A 19617-nucleotide genomic window follows, 5' to 3' on the forward strand; every position below is an offset into this window, starting at 1 on the left:
TCTTTTTCTTGTCCTTAGACCTCATCGGTGCATGAGCAGCTTTCAGTCCTACTCCACCTTCAGCTCGGAGAACCTGTCGGTGTCGGACGGCGAGGAGGGGAACACCAGCGACCACTCCCACAGCGGGCCCCTGGAGAGGATGAGCACCAGCCAGGAGGAGCACCTGGACGAGCTGCTGTCGCACACGCCAGACATCCCCATCGACATCTCCACCCAGTCGGACGGCCTCTCCGACAAGGAGTGCGCCGTCCGCCGGGTGAAGACCCAGATCTCGCTGGGGAAGCTGTGCTCAGACGAACACAGTTACGAGGTAAACACGGTCTCAGTGGGAATCTCAACAACCAGTTCAGACTGAATCTCAATAGATTTAGCACAAATTACACTTGTAGCGCAGACTTTAGCACCCCTTGATTTAAGTAAAAATATGTTCACTGATATTGATGATGCATGTAACCGATTTTGCCAATGCCATCAGCTGCTTATGAGTAACAAACAACCCATTTACATTTTAGATGTGCCAATTTGTTATTTTTTCCCCCCAGTCTTCGATCCAATTAAAGAATAAAGTTTTTAAAGTTGTTGTCAGTTTGTCGTAGATCAGTGCTGATGTTTCTCGGTGTTTCCCCCTCCAGAATCCACTTCAGTTCGGGGACTCAGATTGTGACTCATCGGAAGCCGAGTGCTCCGACGCCACCATCAGGAACAACAAAGTGGGGGCGCCCTCCTCGTGGTGAAACCCCACCCCCCGCCAGTCCCAGGGCTTGCGTCTGTTTTTGCCTGGAGGCCACCGTGCGACACTGTGCCCCTGCAGGAAATACAGCAATAAGAGGACAAACGTCGTAAACAAAGCTCCCTCATAAGCAAAAGCCTCATGCAATCTCTCCCAGATCCCACTTCAAACGCCCTCCTTTTCCTTTTGTAAATCCCAGCCTCCCTCATCTCCAGCACAGCACCCAGGCAACCCATGGCAGGGATCCCCCTCCCGCCCCTACTTTTGAATGATAATGTACAGTAGACAGTGTAACATTCATAATTTATTTTTGTCTGAGTTTTGAAGGAAAATACAGGACTTCTATATATATATTCTTTGGTCCAAACGACAGAGGATAATAAACTGTGTGGGGAAGAGACTGTGATTAAATGAAGGTGCGGATGATGGCGATGAAGTGGCTGTGCTGCGACCTGACTGCGGCCGCTCCTGGTCATCTGGAGGACTGTGAATTAAAAACGGTATACCATCAAAAGGACTCCTTCATAACGAAAGCCTGACTTTCTCTATCATGAGTTTACAACACAGAGCCCGGTCCCTCCCTGCGTCGCCCACCCGCATCCCGTCCCCATGATAGTAAGTCGGTAGTGGCGGGGCGGAGGATCCATTGAAAAAGGAAAAAAAAACAAAACAAAACAACAACATGTGAACACCAGCATGAACAACTTGCCTCTCAGCCACAAACCCTCCCCTGTCCTGGAAACACGCGCCACATGTGTGTCGTCGTCGGCGTTGCCCCACTGAACTCTCCAAGCGATGCATGTGGAGCGACAGCGGCGGAAAAAAAGAAAAAGAAAACAAAACGACAACGACAGAGGCTTCTTCTCACTCTTTTCCCAGCACGTCCGTCCTCGGGACACGCCGACGTCATCGCCATCGTCAATCAGAAGGGAGAGATAAGCGCGTGCGTGTATGTCAGTGTTTGTGCACGAAGGAAACCCAAAGACCTCCCCCCCCACCTCCTCCGTTAAGACATCGCCCTTTTTAAAATCTCATCTCAGGTTTGTGTGGAGGACTGTGAGAATCTGTACAGGACCAATTCTTGCGTGGGGTTGGAGGTGTCTCCCTTTGAGCGGCACATGTTGTGAATACAGATGATATAGCCTTGATGTTCAACGCCGTCGTGGCTGTTGCGATCAACTGCGTGCAGGGGGCGCTTCGGTCGCAGTCTGGGTGCAGTATCCCTTTTTATTGAAATCAGTCTGGAGCAGCTTCTCTCCTATAAACCATTTTTCTAGCAGGGTAAATTCTAATGTCGGGAACGCTCGTCGCGCGACTGCTGCTGCGGGGGGAAAAAACAAAACGGCAATAATGAAGGTTGGGCTCAGGTGCTAAAAGATGCTCGCTCAGGATGCAGGGAAATCCAGCTGCTTAGACACGTTGCATGGACTAGATTGCTAATTGTAAAGGTTTATTTTTTTTCACACTTTCCCTTTTTTTGTGAACTTGTGTTTTTCACATTTTGACGCTCAGGTTTTGTGTTGCTGTTTGAGAGCAGGTGCAATATAAGAAAAAAACAGCTACTAGATGGCAAAACTTTCATTGACACTCTGTTCCTTTTGTTGCTTTTTTTCATCATGGGTACGAGGGGTAGGAGTCATTTGTTCCCCGTGTCCATTGACTATAAAGTTCCAAGGAATCCCAGCAATATTGCTTTTTTTTTTGACTCGCTGTCTTTGGAAAGGGATACTGCATCTGCACAAACGTGTTGTCATTTTAATCCCACTTAGAGTGTTTCTCAAACTACCTTAATGACTTTGCGGTTCCAAATAAAGCCAGCCAGGGTTGAATTAAATGATGTCAAGATGTCAGCTCAAGTGTATGCAGACGGCTTCTACGTTAGGAATATAAGCCAGAGACAAGGCCACGGGGCAGATGAAGTTGCTCTTGGTTTGTTTTTTGTTTTTTCCCCAACCTCATCTCAGTGTTAGTTACTTCTGTATATAAATATCTGTAAATGTAACGTAATCCATCTCTGTCCTCTCCGTAACGTAATCGCACAGCTCCGACCAGAGCGCCGCGCTCCTGTGCGTGCGTGCGTGTGTGCGTGCGCGCGCGTGTGTGTGTGTGTGCGTGTGTGTGTGTGTGTGTGTGTGTGTGTGTGTGTGTGTGTGTGTGTGTGTGTGTGTGTGTGTGTTGAGGTGACCGAAAATTGAGCAGGAAGATGCATCTTACATCAGTATTGAACACTTGCAGGGTCTGTGGTGTGCTGGACAGAAATGAGTACTGTACCGACAGGGGAAAAGTCCACACATTGTAGGCTCCTCATTGAAGTTTTATATTCTTTTTTGAAGGCTGTTTTGATCTCACCAGGATCTGAGTTGCACATTGTTGATCTTTCGCAATGGATTTTAAAAAAAATTATCTTTTTTTTTTTTGCTTTGAAGGCCTACAACCTTGTTCTGAACGCAGCTGCTGCCTTTCCTCCTGCCTCCTTCTACCATTTCTAAGTCCTGTTTACTTTTGTGAAATAACCGAGCGTCCCGTAATGACGGGGTGATCTTATTGAGCAGTTCATACCATTGTCTCTCTGACATGTATCCTGTGAAGTACGATTGTTTAGTTTTAATTTAATTATGATTTTTCTTTTTTTTTTTTTGTAGCTGGCCTACATGATTATTTCTTAATTTATTTTATTTTTTTGAATGAATGGTAAGTGTTCTTTTTAATTTTTCATGCAGCTTTAGATATATCATGACCTTTGTTTTCTTCCCCTAAAAGTATTATTGAAAGAAAGCACAATGAAATTGTATTGAAAGAGGGACAGTATTTGTATGTAGAACAAAGTCATCATCATATCACTGCAACGTTATCAGTTTCTTAATCTTTTTTTATCCTGCAGGGGACCATTTTTCATTTAGATCATTGCTAACTTCATAGGCTTAACACCAATAAGTGGTTTTGTTCCTTGAGTTTTTATTATCGTGACAAAGCATTAGGGAATCATATAGCATAAGGATGAAAGAGTCAGCGAGATGTCACAGCAGGGTCAAAGAGATTTTAATGCACACACAACGCTGGCTTCTGTCCTTCTGCAGAGTTCCCTTCCTGTCATTTGGAATTGAAACACCAGTTACTTACATTTGAGTTTCTGTGACGTTATCTCTAACGATGGATATCACTTCCCATGTGTCAAAGAGCTGTTTCTTTGTCACTTATTTTCAGCTCCCTGTTGTTGTTGAACGGCATTAAGATCTACCAATCCTGTCATTTTCCCATACTATTCAGTGTACAGTGCAATGGATATCTGGGAGAATAAAATCAGAGCAACGAACTGCATGGAATAAATGCTGATGTACTGTACCCAACACACTGAGATCTGTGTCTTTTTTCCCCACACGCATTAATTTATTTTTTTCTTGTCTCATCTGCAATGGCTAAAATTAAGTTTACCTGATTGTATTTTCACAGCATCGATATAAATTGTTGTTGCTGTTTTGTAGCAATGGGTACTAAAGATTGCTAGCATTTCGGTGGCTTATTCTAAATTCTTTAATAAAGTAATGAGTAATGATGATCAACCATTCATAAACTTGATTGTGACTTTAAAGAGATTCAGATTTCATGATAACGGCAGTTAAAATAAAAACGTAAAAAAACAAACAAAAAAACAATACTAATATTTAAACAACGAATTATTTTATGAGAAAATTCTGAATGAAAAGACATAAATCGCTACTTGGGGAAAATATGAACGTTAATTCATAAGTGCATTCTAAGAACAACCCCAAGCATGAAGATTTATATGTTTTAAATCAGTAATTTAAAGCTAAAGCCAGAAGTAAGTGGTGTAATAGCGGAATAAACCCTGGTGTAATCAGTTCGTGGTGTTGTCCGTGCTGTAACGGAGAGATTCTTGTAGCTCAAACTGCGTTGGACGGGCGGGGTTACTGATCAAAACAGCAGTGCGGAGTTCTTCCGGGAGGAGTCGTGAAACAAAACAAGCGCTCGCTACCCCTTTCCACGACCCCCTTTTCCTTTGGACTCTGGGGGGCGGAGCTAGTGTCAGAAGGCGAGTCACTCAATGCCGTGCGGTGCGGGTGGCGCAAACAAGGAAGCGACATCTGTGCAAACTTTGAGAACCACTTTGAGAAACACCGCTTCTTGTCACCGACCGACCGACCGCAACAACATTGTCACTTTGGCCCCGTGTAACTGCTCCAAAGTGAACGGCTCGACATGACTTCGATGGACCTGGAGAAGCTGAAGATGAGCGGGGCTGGTCGGGCCATGGCAGTGCTGACCAGCGGCGGAGATGCACAAGGTGATTAAAAAGTCAAACCCACTCTCGTTATTACACGGCGTCAGGCTCCGTTGCTACCTTTTACCTAACCTGTTGAACGGTTTGACGCAATCACGGGTAGATAATAATTAGCAGCGTGTTGCTCGCGGAGAGTCAGCGAACGTTGGCGGACGGATAGATGGCAGTAAAGTAGGCGTTATCCCCGGGTTAAAGGTCATGCGTATGGTATGGCGAGCGAGCAAACAGTGAAGTGAAGACAAACATTAAATGAGACGCAGTTTATCAGTCTACTTTGAGCACTGTTTATAACTCAAACTGAGCTGCTGCTGTTTCGTCACCCTTGAGTTATTAACAAAACTATTAGCAGTGTGTGTGTGTGTGTGTGTGTGTGTGTGTGTGTGTGTGTGTGTGTGTGTGTGTGTGTGTGTGTGTGTGTAAATCGGCGTATTTAAGCTTACAGCGTGCCGTGCATTGGCTCACGTACATGTGTTTGTACATGGCTATGATTAATGTGTCTCCAGGGCAGGTGGCACCTTTGCCCAATAAAGCAGCGAGTTCAGTACGACTGGCTTCCTCCTGCTGCGGCTGTGATGTAACAGTGTGCCAGCAGCAACTTACTTAAAGGGAAATTATGGAATTAGTGTTTTGTTTGTTACTGCACCTCAAACAGGGATGAACGCTGCCATTCGGGCTGTGACCAGAATGGGCATCTACGTGGGAGCCCAGGTTTACCTTGTCTACGAGGTAAACAAGCTATTTATTATTATTATTATTATTATTATTATTATTATTATTATTATTATTATTATTATTATTAATAATAATAATAATAATAATGATAATATTAATTTAAAAAAATATATATACAATTTCAAAATAAAAGCGCACATAAGGCTCACACTTCTATCAACTGAATTATGGAAAATGTATTTTTAGGGCTACCAAGGGCTGGTTGATGGAGGGGACAACATCAAACTGGCACACTGGCACAGTGTGACCAATATCATCCAACAGGTGGGTCAGAATGCAGCCGTAACACATTAATATATTAGCACAGCAGCAGAGCAATTGCTCTATGGTACTGTAACGTTTTTGAAATGTGTTCCAGCTTGTGTTTCACTGTTTATTGGCGTCTGTGTTGAGGTCCTTTTAAGAGGCTGTGCGTGTTACTGGGGCAAGGTTGATGGAGGAAAGGCCTGCATTCGAGGTTGTTGGAAGCAATAATAAAGCCGGCTGAAAACCCAAGAGCAACGTCTGGTTATTGACGAGCACGCCAGCGTTACAGTACTTTTCCCTCAGCGAACAAAGGACAATCTTTTTTGTTTAAGAGGTCTAAATATGCTGTTTTCTGGAGATCACCGGATTTCTTTTTTTGCACTATTAATTGTTCAAGGCCGCTTCACCGGAGTCAGTAATCATTACACATTAAGTTCTGAATTTCAAATTCATCATCTTTGTCAAATGGCTACAGGGCGGGACTGTGATCGGCAGTGCCCGATGCAAAGCCTTCATGACACGCGAGGGCCGCCTGGCCGCCGCCTTCAACCTGGTGAAGAAAGGCATCACCAACCTGTGTGTGTGCGGCGGAGACGGCAGCCTCACCGGGGCCAACATCTTCCGCAACGAGTGGAGCAGCCTGCTGGCCGAACTCGTGGAAAAAGGTGAGGATGGAAAAAACTTGACAGTGAGAGCTGTAATAAGCTGCTCATGTTAAAATTGAAAAAAACAAAAAACGTCCCTCCAGGAAGGATCACAGACACTGTGGCGCAGCAGCACGGCCACCTGAACATCGTGGGGCTGGTGGGCTCCATCGACAATGACTTCTGCGGCACTGACATGACCATAGGTGCCGACTCCGCCCTGCACCGCATCATGGAGATCATAGATGCTATCATGACGACCGCTCAGAGGTGAGACCCGCAGCTCTGAATGAAGCTGCTGCTGTTTGATCAGATACACTGCATAACCAGAAAGACCAGAAACCAGAAATGTAAAAAATGTGGGAGAAATGTAAATTGAAAAAAGACAAATGTTCTGAGGACCTGTTGTCCTGGCTAAACAAGAAACGCTATAAGAAACTGAGATTTATCATGTTTGTACTAAATTCTACGACTTGGTTTTGTTGTCTATTTAATCTTCCTTGTATTTTTGCATTTACTGAATTAATTCATCATAACTCAGCTTTGTCCTGCCACAGTGCTTCTATTCATCCTTGCCTGGTATCCATGAGCTTGCCCAGACTTGCTCTGTGTCAGTGTGGAATGGCCGTGTATCTCCTGCACGGGTTCATAAGTTAATTTTAATATTGTGTGTGTTTTTTCCCCCCTCTTTTACAGCCATCAGCGTACTTTTGTTCTGGAGGTCATGGGCCGGCACTGCGGGTCAGTACCGCTCTGGCACAATTTGCTTGTGTTGACACTCTGGCACTGATTCACAAAGGATTTATCTTTATCTCCGTGCCGTTGCTCCAGGTATCTGGCCTTGGTGTCAGCGTTGGCATCTGGTGCCGACTGGGTCTTTATACCAGAGGCTCCGCCTAAAGAGGGGTGGCAGGACCGGATGTGCGCCCGTCTAGAAATGGTAGGCACACAAAAGAACCACATGACTTTTTAAAAGACTTGAAGAAAAGACTGTTTATGCACACAAGAATCCCTCCTAAAATATTCATCTGCGCTCACTGTCTGTTTCAGAGCCGCACAACGGGATCAAGACTCAACATTGTCATTGTGGCAGAAGGTGCCATAGACACGAATGGTGAACCGATCTCCTCAACCTACGTGAAAGACGTAAGTTAAAGATGCTAACCTCTGCTTGACGGACATTTATGGCTGCCTATACGTTCAGAAAGACACAAGTTTAAAATGCCATTTAAACATATAACAGTTAAAAGTTGTACCTGCTAAAATCGCTTCAGCACCTCATTCTGCAGCACTGGGACGATGAAGGATCTTATGTTGTAGGAGTTGTCGTTGGCATTTTGCACGCGGGCTGACGAGCTCTGAAAGAGTGAACGGCCCTTGTGTCTGTTGCAGCTGGTGATAGAACGGCTCGGCTACGACACCCGGCTGACGGTGCTCGGCCACGTTCAGCGCGGAGGAATCCCGTCGGCCTTTGACAGGATACTGGTGAGATTCACTCCAGGAAGACAGAACGCATGACGACGTGTTTGATTCAGTTTTAAAAGAATCAAAGCGATGACATGAGGCGGCAGCGTTCGGATTGTGGTGTTCTGGGAAAAAAGTGGATCCTTCTCTTGCTCAGCTGATGAATGACTCTTCGGTGTCAGTTTGCCGTTGTTGCAGCTAAGATATAGTTATTCATTCTTCTGTGACCTTCTAATGTTTAAGTGCACAGTCCAAGCCAAGGTCCACACAGCCTTGTCTTTTGTTCCAGAGCAGCAAGCTGGGTGTGGAGGCGGTGGTGGCCCTGATGGAGGCCTCGCCAGACACCCCTCCTTGTGTCATCGGCCTCTCGGGTAACTACGCCGTGCGTCTGCCTCTCATGGAGTGTGTGGAGATGGTGAGTTGTCTCTGTTCCTCTGCGATGCGTTGCTGCTGGACGTGGTCAGCGAACAGAGGGAGGTCCTAACACCCTGTGGGTTTGATCTGCAGACCAAGCTGGTGCAGAAAGCTATGAATGAGAAGAGGTTCGATGAAGCTGTAAAGCTACGCGGCGGGTGGGAGATTTTCCATATTACTTTTTCTTTTTAAATAACTTCTAAAGTGATGACACCTTTCCTTGACACCTTAGCTTTGATTTCTTGCAGGAGTTTTGAGAACAACTGGAACATCTACAAGATTCTGGCCCTCCAGAAGCCGGTCAAGACTGAGGTGACCGCCCTTGCAGTTTATGTCCTTATTGAGTGAAGTGGAAATTAGTTTTTCGGTGCCTGACTGACCTGTTCTCCCCCTCAGACCAATTTCTCCCTGGCCATTCTGAACGTGGGAGCTCCGGCTGCGGGCATGAATTCTGCCGTCAGGTCTGCCGTCAGGTTGGGACTCATACGCGGGCACAAGGTCTACCGTGTTCATGACGGCTTCCAAGGACTCGCCAGAGGACAAGTGAGTTCTTGTTTGATGAATCTGCGCACCCCAGTAGGTTTTAGGTGGAGAGAAAAGTGCCAACGCTTTGCTGTCTGCAGGTTTTTCAGATGGAGTGGCACAGTGTGGCAGGATGGACAGGCCAAGGCGGCTCACTGCTCGGGACCAAACGGTGAGGAAACAATTTATAACAGCAATCACTTCTCCAAATAGACTATTTTGACTTATGTGCACATATTTATTTGAATATCCTTTCTTAGTTGTTGTTGTTGTTTTGAGCAACTTCAAAAGAAACTAATTAATTTTGCTTCGCCTTGCCTTGACTTGAGTAATATGAAAAAAACAACAAAAAAAAGAATCCCTCCAGTTTATTTACTTTTGAAGTGCTTTCTAATTAACGTTCCACGCTTTGTGTTAGGACACTTCCAAACAAATTCATGGACGGCGTGGCACAAACCATCTCCAAGTTCAGCATCTCAGCCCTGCTCGTCATCGGAGGGTTTGAAGTAAAGAAACCACCTTCTGATTAAAAAACTGAATTGCGTGCACGTCTAAAGCTTTTAGTGTTGTTTACCCTCTCGACTTGACATTTCAAAGGCCTACGAAGGTGTGCTGCAGCTGTTTGAAGCACGCAGCCGCTTCCAAGAGCTCTGCATCCCCATGTGCGTAATCCCCGCCACCATCAGCAACAACGTGCCTGGCACACACTTCAGCCTGGGGGCAGACACGGCTGTCAACTCTGCCATGGAGGTAACACTGAGCAGGGAGGCAAATTAGCCGCGTGCCTTTCATGTCTCAGGCTTAACATGAAACAAGTCATAAACCCGAGCCAGAGACATATCAGACCTTCGTGCATGGTCAAAACAGAGGTGACAATATAACTGGCCTTGTTTTTTCCTTCCTTTAATCTTCAAATAGCACCAAATATTTCCCATGAAATTAGAAGGTGCATGTGCACTGTGCAAAATACCCCAAAAATAGGTCAAATCAAATAACAAAAGAGATTAAATAAATCCAAATGAAATAAAAAACGGCAAAATTGGTAGCTTATTTTTGTATAGTACCGTATAGTTGTGGTTTTAATCACACATTGGTCAACAAGTAAATTCTCTTACTAATTAGATTTTTTTTTCACCTTAATAGAGCTGTGATAAAATCAAGCAGTCAGCGACTGGCACCAAGAGACGGGTGTTTGTGGTGGAGACCATGGGAGGCTACTGTGGCTATTTGGCAACCAGCACTGGTATAGCTGTCGGGGCCGACGCAGCCTACATCTACGAAGACCCTTTCAACATCCACGATCTCACCGTGAGAGCACCGCAACACGCCTCCTTCAATCCTCCTTATTTCATATGGAAGATTAGCAGCAATTCTTTTTATGTCCTTTTGACAGACCAATGTGGAGCATTTGGCTGAAAAGATGAAGAAGGACATCCAGCGAGGACTTGTGCTGAGGTACACAACTCTTACTTTTTATACGTAGACTAGAAATCACAGTGCCCTCGCATCTACTCATACAAAATACTGAATGTATATAGAGTGTATTCTAAGTGTATTCTATGATCTCATAGTGTTACATCTGACAGAGTTGACAGCAATTAGAAAGAAACGAGCAAGACTCCACTTGGCTTTTGAACTAACTCCTAGTACAGGAGCCATATATTTGTTAGCCAGCCAATGCTAAAATACCAATCATTATAATTGTGTAACTCTAAATTGAATCTAAAACAGAACTTTATTGACACAGCATTTGCTTTTTTATTTTCTGTCTCACCGCAGGAATGAGAAATGCCATGAAAACTACACAACAGACTTCATCCATAAGCTGTATTCATCGGAGGGGAAGGGCATCTTTGACTGCAGAGTCAACGTGTTGGGACATCTCCAGCAGGTACAGCCTCCACACATGCGTCTTTGTTCATCAAAGCACGCAACATATTTTTATTTCATTCATTCAACTATTGTCTTTTTGCTGCAGGGAGGGGCGCCTTCTCCCTTCGACAGAAACTTCGGCACCAAGTTGGGCGTGAGGGCCATCCAGTGGCTCTCCGAGAAAATGTCTGAAAATTTCAGAGATGGTACGGCTTTTTACGCAAATATGTAGCGGACGAAAAAAAACAGCCCCCGAGCTGCAGCTGACTGACGCCAACACTTTCTTGTCCTCCTGCCAGACCATGTGTTCGCCAACTCACCGGACACAGCGTGTGTTCTGGGCCTCAACAGGAAAGTCATTTCATTCACCCCTGTCACTGAGCTAAAGGCTGCCACTGATTTTGAGTAAGTAGATTCTGATTTTTTGTGGGTGGTGGTTGAACAGATGTTATATTTGTGAAGAGCTGTTCAAAATGTGTATTTTTCTCATCAGGCACCGAATGCCAAAGGTCCAGTGGTGGTTCGACCTTCGGCCAACGCTAAAAATGTTGGCCAAGTACCAAACCAGCTTCTGTGAGTACGTTCCAGGAGCGATCGAACACGTGACCATACGTTCCATCAGCATCGACTCTGGCTTCTAGACAGCTTGTAACGTTCCATCGGGCTTTTTAACCCTTATCATTTCTCACCATCCTTTGAAACTGCAAAGACCACATGCTACTGCTACTGCTGCTGCTGCTGCTGCGTTTACAGGACCAAAAGTTTCTGTTGCCTTCATCTCAATGTGTTGTCAATCAAAGAGATTATAAAATGTAAAAATGTAAAGTTGTCATTTATGAAACGAGACAATCAAGGTTTTTATGCTACTGTTGTTTCTTCTGAGAAGTGAGCCATGTCAGTCATATCACTGTCATAATAAGGAAACCAAGAGTGCTTTGAAGCTAAAACTTTATACCTTTTTTTTTTTTTTTTTAGAAGTCTTGGTAGTTTGTTTTATGTTCCTGTGTTGCAAACATTCTAAAACATTCAAGCACACACAAGATTGGGACCAATTGTCTGACACATCATTTGCTTTTTTTATTGAAACACAAATAACAAGTAATAATAAATATGCAGTTTATCATATTACTGTAAGCTTCAGAACCCCAGAACTTGCAATAAATAAGTGTAAAGAACCATGCATTGTGTGTGTTACTGTGAATTAAATTCAATATTATTAATAGAATTTTACTAATCAGATTCAATCAGAAAATAAGTCATATTTAATATATGAACATTGTCAACTAGAGAAACATTTTCAGCAAACTCCTACTTTCTTACTCCAAACAGCTTAAACTTGTTTAAATGGATGAACTCATAACCAATGTTTTAGCATTTGGAGAAGATTTTTTAAAACAATGTTTTTTTTCTAAACACAACAACAAAGCCACAACACATGGATTGTTTCTTGATAGATTTTACAAAGTCAGAAGTTGAATGGGAACTGAAAATCCTCCCGGGAGTTGTCCGTGGTTGTCTGAGGGCTCTTTGAAGAAAATGCAAACTGAAAGTCTTCACCTTCCTCTTGCTGGTCAAACAGGAAGCCGGGGCCTTGAAATTGTAGGTCAAATCAGATCAGGACTTCACAACTACTTGGTGTGCTGTTTGCGGTGCCATGATTGAGTTTCGATCGTCATTGTTGTTGTTTTATATCTTTAATACATTAATTATGTGCATTATAGACAGGAGCAATTTTGTTTCAGAAGTTTCTAATTCTAATTTAAAACAATGTTCTAATTTAGATCTTCAGCCTTCATACTTACAGCTCAGTGACTTTGTTTCAGTGGTTTCCTGAAAATGACAAACCTGATGTGTTTTATTCTGGTTATTTCCAACATGCATTCACAGGAGCGACGGTAAAAATCACTACCTTCTCCTTCAAGAATGAGCCAGCAAAGGCGAAAGATGAAACCTGTAACGAATGAAGAAGTGAATTATAGTTTATTCCACAAGCGCAACCCTTGATTTCTTTTGAATCACTCATTCAATCAGTACATCTCACCCCGTCTTGTGATGAGTTTTCATCAAACCCAAATCCAGGGAAGGCAGGAGTGCTGGGCTCAGAGTTCAGAGAGAATGGGAAGGCTGTAGACTTGGTGGCAGGACTCTCCCTGAGTGGGGATCTGCTCGGACTGAAGCTGAAACAGCAGCATGGCAACAAACAGTTTTCAGAAGCTGTCTTAAAGCTGACATGAAGCTTTCCAACTTTCACAGCCCTGACCTGAATGAGAACGTCGGGGTTGAGGTCACTGTTGCAGGGGAAGCTTGGGGATCACTTTCCTGTGATGGCGACTGAGGGCAGACGCTCTGTGCACTGTTGTGCTGTTTGCTTTGTGGTTGCTCCTTCACTGCAGCTTCGCCCTCCTCCATCTCTGCCTCCTCTATGTCTTCAACATCAGATGGCTGCTCCTGGATGGAAAATACAAGGAGTTTGAACCCATTTCAAACAGAGTGGCCCCTCAGAACCAGAACCAATGTTATACATAAGGCACATTGCTTAATGTCTGGGAAGTGAAAATCTCAAAGTTAGTGCCCAGAACATAGTTTGTGTCTGACATTGTAGGGGTCAAAAAGTTAAAGTTTTGCACTGAATTATAAAAAAGGTACCATGACCTGGTCTTCGGGACCAGTTTTGTGGACTTGCTCGGTGCTGTCAATGGCACCTTCCCAATTTGGTTCTGGAAAAAACATGTCGCTGACTTCTTCTGAGGATAGGTTCTGAGCTGTGTCCTGGTCATGGTCTTCCTCATTGACTTCCTCATGAGTTTTATGAGCATCCTGTGAGATCTGTGATATTATAATGGAGCCACATTTAACTTCTGTGGTGTTTTTAAAATGTCACCATTTGTGGTGCAAACCTTTGTCTGGCTGAGAGGAGGAAAGGAGACATCAGTGGAATAATAACTTACCTCTTCTTCTGTGTCAAGATTTGAGCATTTCGCAGGTTCATTTATTGGCTCCTGGTCAGAAACACTAAGGGAAAAAGTTATTATTATTATTTATTTATTTTTAAAGACTGTACAATACAATTTCCTCATTCTTACTGATAAAATACCTGTGCTGTAAATCCTCAGTGGTAGAAGAATCTATTGCTGGGCAGAGGAATAATTCATGGATGTGAGGAAGAGTAAATATTTTTCAAGTAAACGGTGACCAAAAAAAGCTTATTACCAGTGAGCTGGTCCAGCTCCATCTGTTTCATGGTAATCTCATCATCACAAGCTTTGATCCTTGACTCAATCTCCTCCTTTTGGGCCTGCAGTGTCAGGAGTTTCTGAGCAAGGGGGTTCTGGCAATAATGTTCTCTGTGGGACTCGAATGTTTTGCGGTAGTTTGCAAGTCTCTCTTCGTAGACCTTCCTGACATGGTGAAAAGTAAATAGCCATTTATTTATCATTAATAACTCTCTGCCAACAAAAGCTAATGTACACTATTAATCTCAACTGCTTCTACACACATGTCATGGTTGTAACTCGTCTTTCTTCTCTCCAGTTCCTCCTTCAGTGTCTGCTCATAGTGACGGAGCAGGCTGCTGCTCAGCATCATTCTGTATTTTTAGAGAGTATGGGCAGAAATTAAAAAATATGTGTCAATATGTTTTAGTTGCTTTTTAATTAACAGGACATACTAACATTATCTCTGTTCTGTTTCATTATTACATGTTTCCCATTTGCCAGTTAATGGCTTTTTGTACCTTTTGGCATTTGCCTTATAGTGGGTTAGGGTGTTTTGCTTTGTTTGGATTTCATCCTGAAGTTTCTTGATATTTATGTGCATTTTCTCAATGTAGGACTTTCTCTCAGCAATCTGAGCTCTGAGACCTGTTGACAAATTGGCAAAACATGACATTATTTAAAATAAATCAATCAATAAATAAGTACATTAAAAAAAAAATCTAGTAATGATAAAATAAATCACAATGTGGTGTTTTTAATCATGTGCATGCTGCATGCCTTAAAAACGACCGATCCACACCCAAGCTAACTCACATTTTCCTATGTGAGACCATTGTAAATTGATTCACTGACAAACCTGTAACTTGCAGGTTGATTTCATTTTTCCTCCGGGAGAGCTCTCGTGTTTGAAGCGCTAAAAAACAAGTGAATTATAACGGTATTGTATTAATATTGCTATTGACATTCTTACTAATGTTCTATTCATCGGGCGTGTTAGCTTAATGCTAGTTAGCCGGCATTAGCTTGTGAGAAAAACGTTAAAACTTGCGAAATTTCGACAATAAAACAAAGTCAAAAATATAAAAGGTTGAACTAACCGAACTGGAAAAGGAAGTTGTCAAAGTTATTAACAGAGGACTGGTCGCTCATGATATCCACAGAGAAGGCATCGGCCTCGTCTGACAAGGTAAATCAACAGACTGCAAATATCACGGCCGTCAATGAACGGTTATTAATTAATTAATTAATTAATTAATTAATTTTGTTTGTTGTTGTTTTTTTTGCAACGTCTCTGTAACACTCTTTATCATAAACAATGATAATAATAATAATAATAATAATAATAATAATAATAATAATAATAATAATAATAATAATAATAATAAAGTTTATGTTGGGGTGTGGGAGGGGGTGGTACTGGTACTTCACAAAGTACCAGTTTCTTGAGGTTATATGCATGTGTCTGACTTATTTTACGGTGAAAAACAAATTCTCAAAACAGTGACGAAGCATTTTAATAAAACTGCATTTAGAGATATAATAATTAATAGAAAATATAAATAGACATAGTTGTAACCGTCTTGGTAAGGTTTCTTTCTATGGAATTATATTTCTGACAGTAACTGTATTGGGGTGAGACAGATGTGCTGACAGCCAACATAACGACAGACAGACAACTGAGTAAATTATTCATTTTCGTGATCACGTGACTGCAGCTTGGCTCGGGGGCGGCCTGGGATTGGTCGGACCGAGGTAAGAGGGGCGGGTTTAGAGTTATTCTGGAAATCATCTCGTGCAGCGCATCTGTCTCGGTTGAAACGGCGCCGTGTAAATGTGGAGTCACCCGAATCCAGAGATTTACCCTCACGCGTCGCACTTGGCCTTCCATTTTTTTTTGTTTTTTTTTTGCCCTCCTGAGCTGCTCGAGGTGAGAATGAATTCCGGTTTCAGTCGCAGTCGGTGTGTGTACATGTTGTTCGCCGGCTGCAGACAAAAGAGCGGACATGGGTGGGATTTAAAAGGGAGGGGATCAGCTGCGCGGAGAAGGGGTCGCATCGTTACATTTCACCCCCCAGTTCACCTGACGAATAATGTGTCTGCTGGATTCTTTTCCCGTGTGCAAATCGTTGGCTTGTCTCACCATCCCGTCCTGTGAAAACGACAGGGAACTCCCAACATCTCCCTTAGGGGAAGCACCCCCCATCACGATTTTTATGTATTGAACGGAATTGATGTAGCTCGCTTTGTTTGTCATTTTGGTTTCATCGGCTTGGTTTTGGGTCTGGTCTGAATTGTGCCAGTTGTCGTTTGACAAAATCATAGAGTTCAGTTGTTGTTGTTTTTTTTCTCTCTCGTAAATCTGCCACCATTCTGCAACACTCAAAACGTGAGTCTGCAGAATCTAGGCCAGTCTCACTGGGCATGTGCAGATTATATTATGGTGACTGCAAGAAAACGAACCTGCCCCCTTTTGATGGCTCTGTCTCTTTTCGTTTCTAATCACTTTCAGAGATCCAACCTGAGCGCAATGGATGGACGGACTTCAACAGGACTACAGTAACCTTTCATTAACAGCCTGAGAAAACCTGAGCAGCCAAAGGGCCTTACTGGTAGTTGAAGACACATCCAGGATGTCTCAGGTGGAGGAGCCTCACACTGAAGGAGAGGGAAGTCCCCAGATGATCTCCCTGCGATCCGACATGTCGGCAAATCACGTGGACGACGGAGAGGCGGGACCGTCCATCAGAAGGAAGAAGAGGAAGAAGAAAGACCCGCGGCCCGAGTCCATTATTATCTATCGCTCTGATTTGGAGAGGGCGCCTGGAGAGGATCAAAGTGGTGAGGAGGCAACCGAGCGGAGCATCGAAGAGGGGGCTAAATTCCTCTGCACACCTACAGGGGAAGGTAAGAGCATTTTCTTAATGATAATAACAATTTTGAGCCTTGAAACAGCTCCCCACATGTTCTTGTAGAGCCATGTCTCATTTCAGGGGGTTTTCAGTCATTCTGTGATCGCTGCTTTTTGCAGGAAGTGGCTGGAACCTTCCCCCGGACAGCCGCTACGTGACTCTAACAGGCACCATCACCCGAGGGAAGAAGAAGGGTCAGATGGTGGACATTCACCTCACGATGACGGAGAAGGAGCTCAGGGATCTGGCCAAGTCCAGGGAGCGTCTGGACGCAGAGTGCGAGGCGGGCGAGGGCTCCAAGCACGCCTGCGGCTTCGGCGTGTGCCAGGGGCCGCACGTTGTCCTGTGGAGCGTCTCCTGCGCCCCCGTGGTCTTCCTCCTCGCCTTCATCACCTCCTTCTACTACGGCACCCTCACCTGGTACAACGTCTTCCTGGTATACAACGAGGAGCGGACTTTCTGGCACAAGATCACCATCTGCCCCTTCCTCATCATCTTCTACCCCATGCTCATCATGCCCATGGCGTTGTCGCTGGCGCTGTACTCCGCCGTGGTGCAGGTGTCCTGGGCCTTCAGCGCGTGGTGGCAGGCCGTGAGGGACCTGGAGAAAGGCTTCTGCGGCTGGGCCTGCGGTAAGATGGGGCTGGAGGACTGCTCGCCCTACAGCATCGTGGAGCTGCTGGACTCTGATACACTCTCTGGTACGCTGCAGAGCAAGGCACACAGTGAACTCGCTCAGACATCCTCAGTGTGAGTTGGGGAGGAAGCATATGAGATGGAGGGACGTGGACTGAGGTCTTGACTGTTGGAAGATGTGCCAGAAATTTCAGACTGTATGTGCTGAATGAGATAAATTACTACACTTCAGATGACACTGCCCGAATGATGATCTGAGGTGCTCAAACACTGCTTAATTTTATTTTTTGTCATATTGAATGATGTGAGCATGCTGAATCACAGCTCAAGGGTCCATGTCAAATATTTCCTGAAAGGAAATGTTGTCAAATCAAATGAGTGTGAAAATGCTAAACAAATTTTTGGATGCACTAAATTTGTAAATATGTGTCACTAAAGTGTCTGTGATCACTGTGCTGTGCTCTCACATCAGATGCAGTGTATGTTTAACAGGCAATTACCTCAGCCATGAGTCCGGTCACTATCGTCCTGTGAAGTTGTGTTTCAAGCGAGGCTGGTTGGACAAATGTTGCGCTGCAACATCGACTTTTTGGTGACTGATGCGCCTACGTCTCGATTTTGACTCCTAATTTTGTCAGTTGATCAACTAACATTCCTTGTCTTATAAAGGTCTGACCTAGTCCTGTCTGTGGTGCTAAACCCACGAGCCAATTTGCTGTAACTAATAAATTACAGCTTTCTTTGTAGTTATTTTGTAATGACGTGTAGTTAGACACTGTAGTTTTATGCTTTTATGCAAACCTTCTCCTCTCTTGGGTAAAGGCTACATTTGGGTGTAATTTTTTATTAGTTGTGGCATAATATGCAGTGATTTGAGCAGACACCGTCTGTGCTGAGTGAAGCCACCTTGTCAACACATTGGGTCACAATATGTAAAGATTGATTTTGCTTTTTGATTCGTCCTTTCAATATTTGAAGTCATACTCAGGAGAATCCCACCAATCAGACACTTCCTTATTTCACCTTTGATTAGATTGTTTGATTGTGTTCATAAGTACCTGGTGTTCACATTTGCAGTCCGTATAGTTCATGGAAGTTACAATTTTTTTCTGAAAATTTCAATTTAAAACTTCTTTGTTCATATCCGTGTTTTTCATATTCTTATTGTTAATTTATTTTAAATATTTAAGTCTAAAGGTATTCCAAATATGGTTGTAATGTGGTGTTTTGTACTCTGGCACTTTGAAGTAAATGCATTGCAAACAACACTGTCTAAGTATTTTTTTATTAAAATAGATTGAGATAAGGGCTGGAGTTATAAAATTGCAATTTCAGAATAGAAAAAAAAGACAAGCTTGAATGGCTTGGGTCTGCCACATTCAACATCATCCATTACGTAATTCAACATGAAGAATAACCCAGATAAAGTTTTCTCATTGTTATACTGCAACATGTGGAGTAATTCGGAAATTTAAACTTGGAAAAATAAAAAGTAAGTATTTTTTCAAAGACAGCAGGTCCCTGTTTTTTGTGCAGCTTGCGATGTCTTTTCAAGATACAATACTGGCACTAATCCCTGCACAGTTGCACATGGCACCCTTGGATTTGACTAATTATTTTCGCACCCTGGTGTGTCAGGGGTGAGCAGCTTTGTGAAGAAAATCCATATCCTTAAAGCACAGTTCAATCCATCTATGAGAATAGCACACCAGTATCCATGACACCAGGCCTTTTTACTACACAGGTTATTTAAGGTTCAGTCAAAGAACAGTAAATTACTAATCACACGGCTACATAAAAAGGCAACAAAAAATATAAATTAAATCGCATTTAGTTGCATCTACACATTCTACTGGTTTAAACGTTTTCCTTAAATTTAATATGCCTGTTTTGTACGCAGTGCACAGAGCCTTACGAACCGCTGGAGGGCGTC

General features: G+C 43.5%; 4 protein-coding genes across 10 annotated transcripts in view; 3 read left to right on the forward strand and 1 right to left on the reverse strand.

Moving 5' to 3' along the window:
- Nucleotides 1-4077, forward strand: part of map3k13 (mitogen-activated protein kinase kinase kinase 13) — a 28048-nt gene extending 23971 nt beyond the window's left edge. For all 5 annotated transcript variants that reach the window (XM_076040190.1, XM_076040191.1, XM_076040192.1 and 2 more), the window contains 2 exons: nucleotides 19-310; nucleotides 633-4077. In XM_076040190.1, the coding sequence (XP_075896305.1) occupies nucleotides 19-310; nucleotides 633-734 (394 nt within the window). In that variant the 3' untranslated portion in view covers nucleotides 735-4077. The remainder of the gene's footprint in view (nucleotides 1-18; nucleotides 311-632) is intronic.
- Nucleotides 4078-4774: 697 nt separating this feature from the next.
- Nucleotides 4775-12104, forward strand: pfkla (phosphofructokinase, liver a). The gene is made up of 22 exons (XM_076040195.1): nucleotides 4775-5033; nucleotides 5683-5756; nucleotides 5949-6026; nucleotides 6484-6673; nucleotides 6757-6922; nucleotides 7349-7393; nucleotides 7484-7592; nucleotides 7703-7798; nucleotides 8045-8137; nucleotides 8406-8531; nucleotides 8624-8688; nucleotides 8779-8842; nucleotides 8927-9073; nucleotides 9154-9224; nucleotides 9471-9558; nucleotides 9650-9802; nucleotides 10196-10360; nucleotides 10446-10507; nucleotides 10832-10943; nucleotides 11031-11130; nucleotides 11224-11329; nucleotides 11418-12104. Exons 1-22 carry the CDS (start codon nucleotides 4949-4951, stop codon nucleotides 11563-11565), a joined length of 2343 nt encoding a protein of 780 aa, XP_075896310.1. The 5' UTR covers nucleotides 4775-4948; the 3' UTR covers nucleotides 11566-12104.
- A 270-nt stretch (nucleotides 12105-12374) lies between these two features.
- Nucleotides 12375-15364, reverse strand: LOC142897694 (uncharacterized). Of its 2 annotated transcripts, XM_076040196.1 has the most exons (13): nucleotides 15237-15364; nucleotides 14996-15052; nucleotides 14658-14784; nucleotides 14421-14510; nucleotides 14135-14322; nucleotides 14019-14055; nucleotides 13822-13936; nucleotides 13571-13741; nucleotides 13185-13372; nucleotides 12966-13101; nucleotides 12834-12875; nucleotides 12727-12754; nucleotides 12375-12514 (listed from the first exon to the last, which is right to left on the reverse strand). In XM_076040196.1, the coding sequence occupies exons 1-13, from the start codon at nucleotides 15286-15288 to the stop codon at nucleotides 12390-12392; spliced, it is 1356 nt and encodes a 451-aa protein (XP_075896311.1). In that variant the 5' UTR covers nucleotides 15289-15364; the 3' UTR covers nucleotides 12375-12389. The 2 variants fall into 2 exon arrangements, with proteins under 2 accessions (XP_075896311.1, XP_075896312.1); XM_076040197.1 differs by lacking the exon at nucleotides 14658-14784.
- Nucleotides 12514-18950, forward strand: tmem169b (transmembrane protein 169b). 2 transcript variants are annotated; one of them, XM_076040198.1, is made up of 3 exons: nucleotides 12514-12892; nucleotides 16649-17043; nucleotides 17168-18950. In XM_076040198.1, exons 2-3 carry the CDS (start codon nucleotides 16770-16772, stop codon nucleotides 17800-17802), a joined length of 909 nt encoding a protein of 302 aa, XP_075896313.1. In that variant the 5' UTR covers nucleotides 12514-12892; nucleotides 16649-16769; the 3' UTR covers nucleotides 17803-18950. The 2 variants fall into 2 exon arrangements, with proteins under 2 accessions (XP_075896313.1, XP_075896314.1); XM_076040199.1 differs by lacking the exon at nucleotides 12514-12892 and adding an exon at nucleotides 15739-16525.
- The last annotated feature ends 667 nt before the right edge of the window (nucleotides 18951-19617 follow it).

This window comes from Nelusetta ayraudi, unplaced genomic scaffold (assembly GCF_046127955.1).
Source record: "Nelusetta ayraudi isolate G7.1 ecotype Tasmania unplaced genomic scaffold, CSIRO-AGI_Nayr_v1 ptg000060l, whole genome shotgun sequence".
Lineage (NCBI taxonomy): Eukaryota > Metazoa > Chordata > Actinopteri > Tetraodontiformes > Monacanthidae > Nelusetta > Nelusetta ayraudi.

Bases quoted from the DNA above. Each gene is read 5' to 3' on its own strand.
- LOC142897694 (XM_076040196.1), bottom strand. From the start codon at position 15,288: ATGAGCGACCAGTCCTCTGTTAATAACTTTGACAACTTCCTTTTCCAG. The intron at 13,742-13,821 runs GTTTGCACCACA...CAGATCTCACAG, and splicing joins CTCCTCTCAGCCAGACAAAG to GATGCTCATAAAACTCATGA. The intron at 12,515-12,726 runs GTAAGTATGAAG...TACAATTTCAAG, and splicing joins TGAAACAAAGTCACTGAGCT to GCCCCGGCTTCCTGTTTGAC.
- pfkla (XM_076040195.1), top strand. From the start codon at position 4,949: ATGACTTCGATGGACCTGGAGAAGCTGAAGATGAGCGGGGCTGGTCGG. The intron at 8,689-8,778 runs GTGGGAGATTTT...GATTTCTTGCAG, and splicing joins GCTGTAAAGCTACGCGGCGG to GAGTTTTGAGAACAACTGGA. The intron at 8,843-8,926 runs GTGACCGCCCTT...TCTCCCCCTCAG, and splicing joins AGAAGCCGGTCAAGACTGAG to ACCAATTTCTCCCTGGCCAT.
- tmem169b (XM_076040198.1), top strand. From the start codon at position 16,770: ATGTCTCAGGTGGAGGAGCCTCACACTGAAGGAGAGGGAAGTCCCCAG. The intron at 17,044-17,167 runs GTAAGAGCATTT...TGCTTTTTGCAG, and splicing joins CTGCACACCTACAGGGGAAG to GAAGTGGCTGGAACCTTCCC.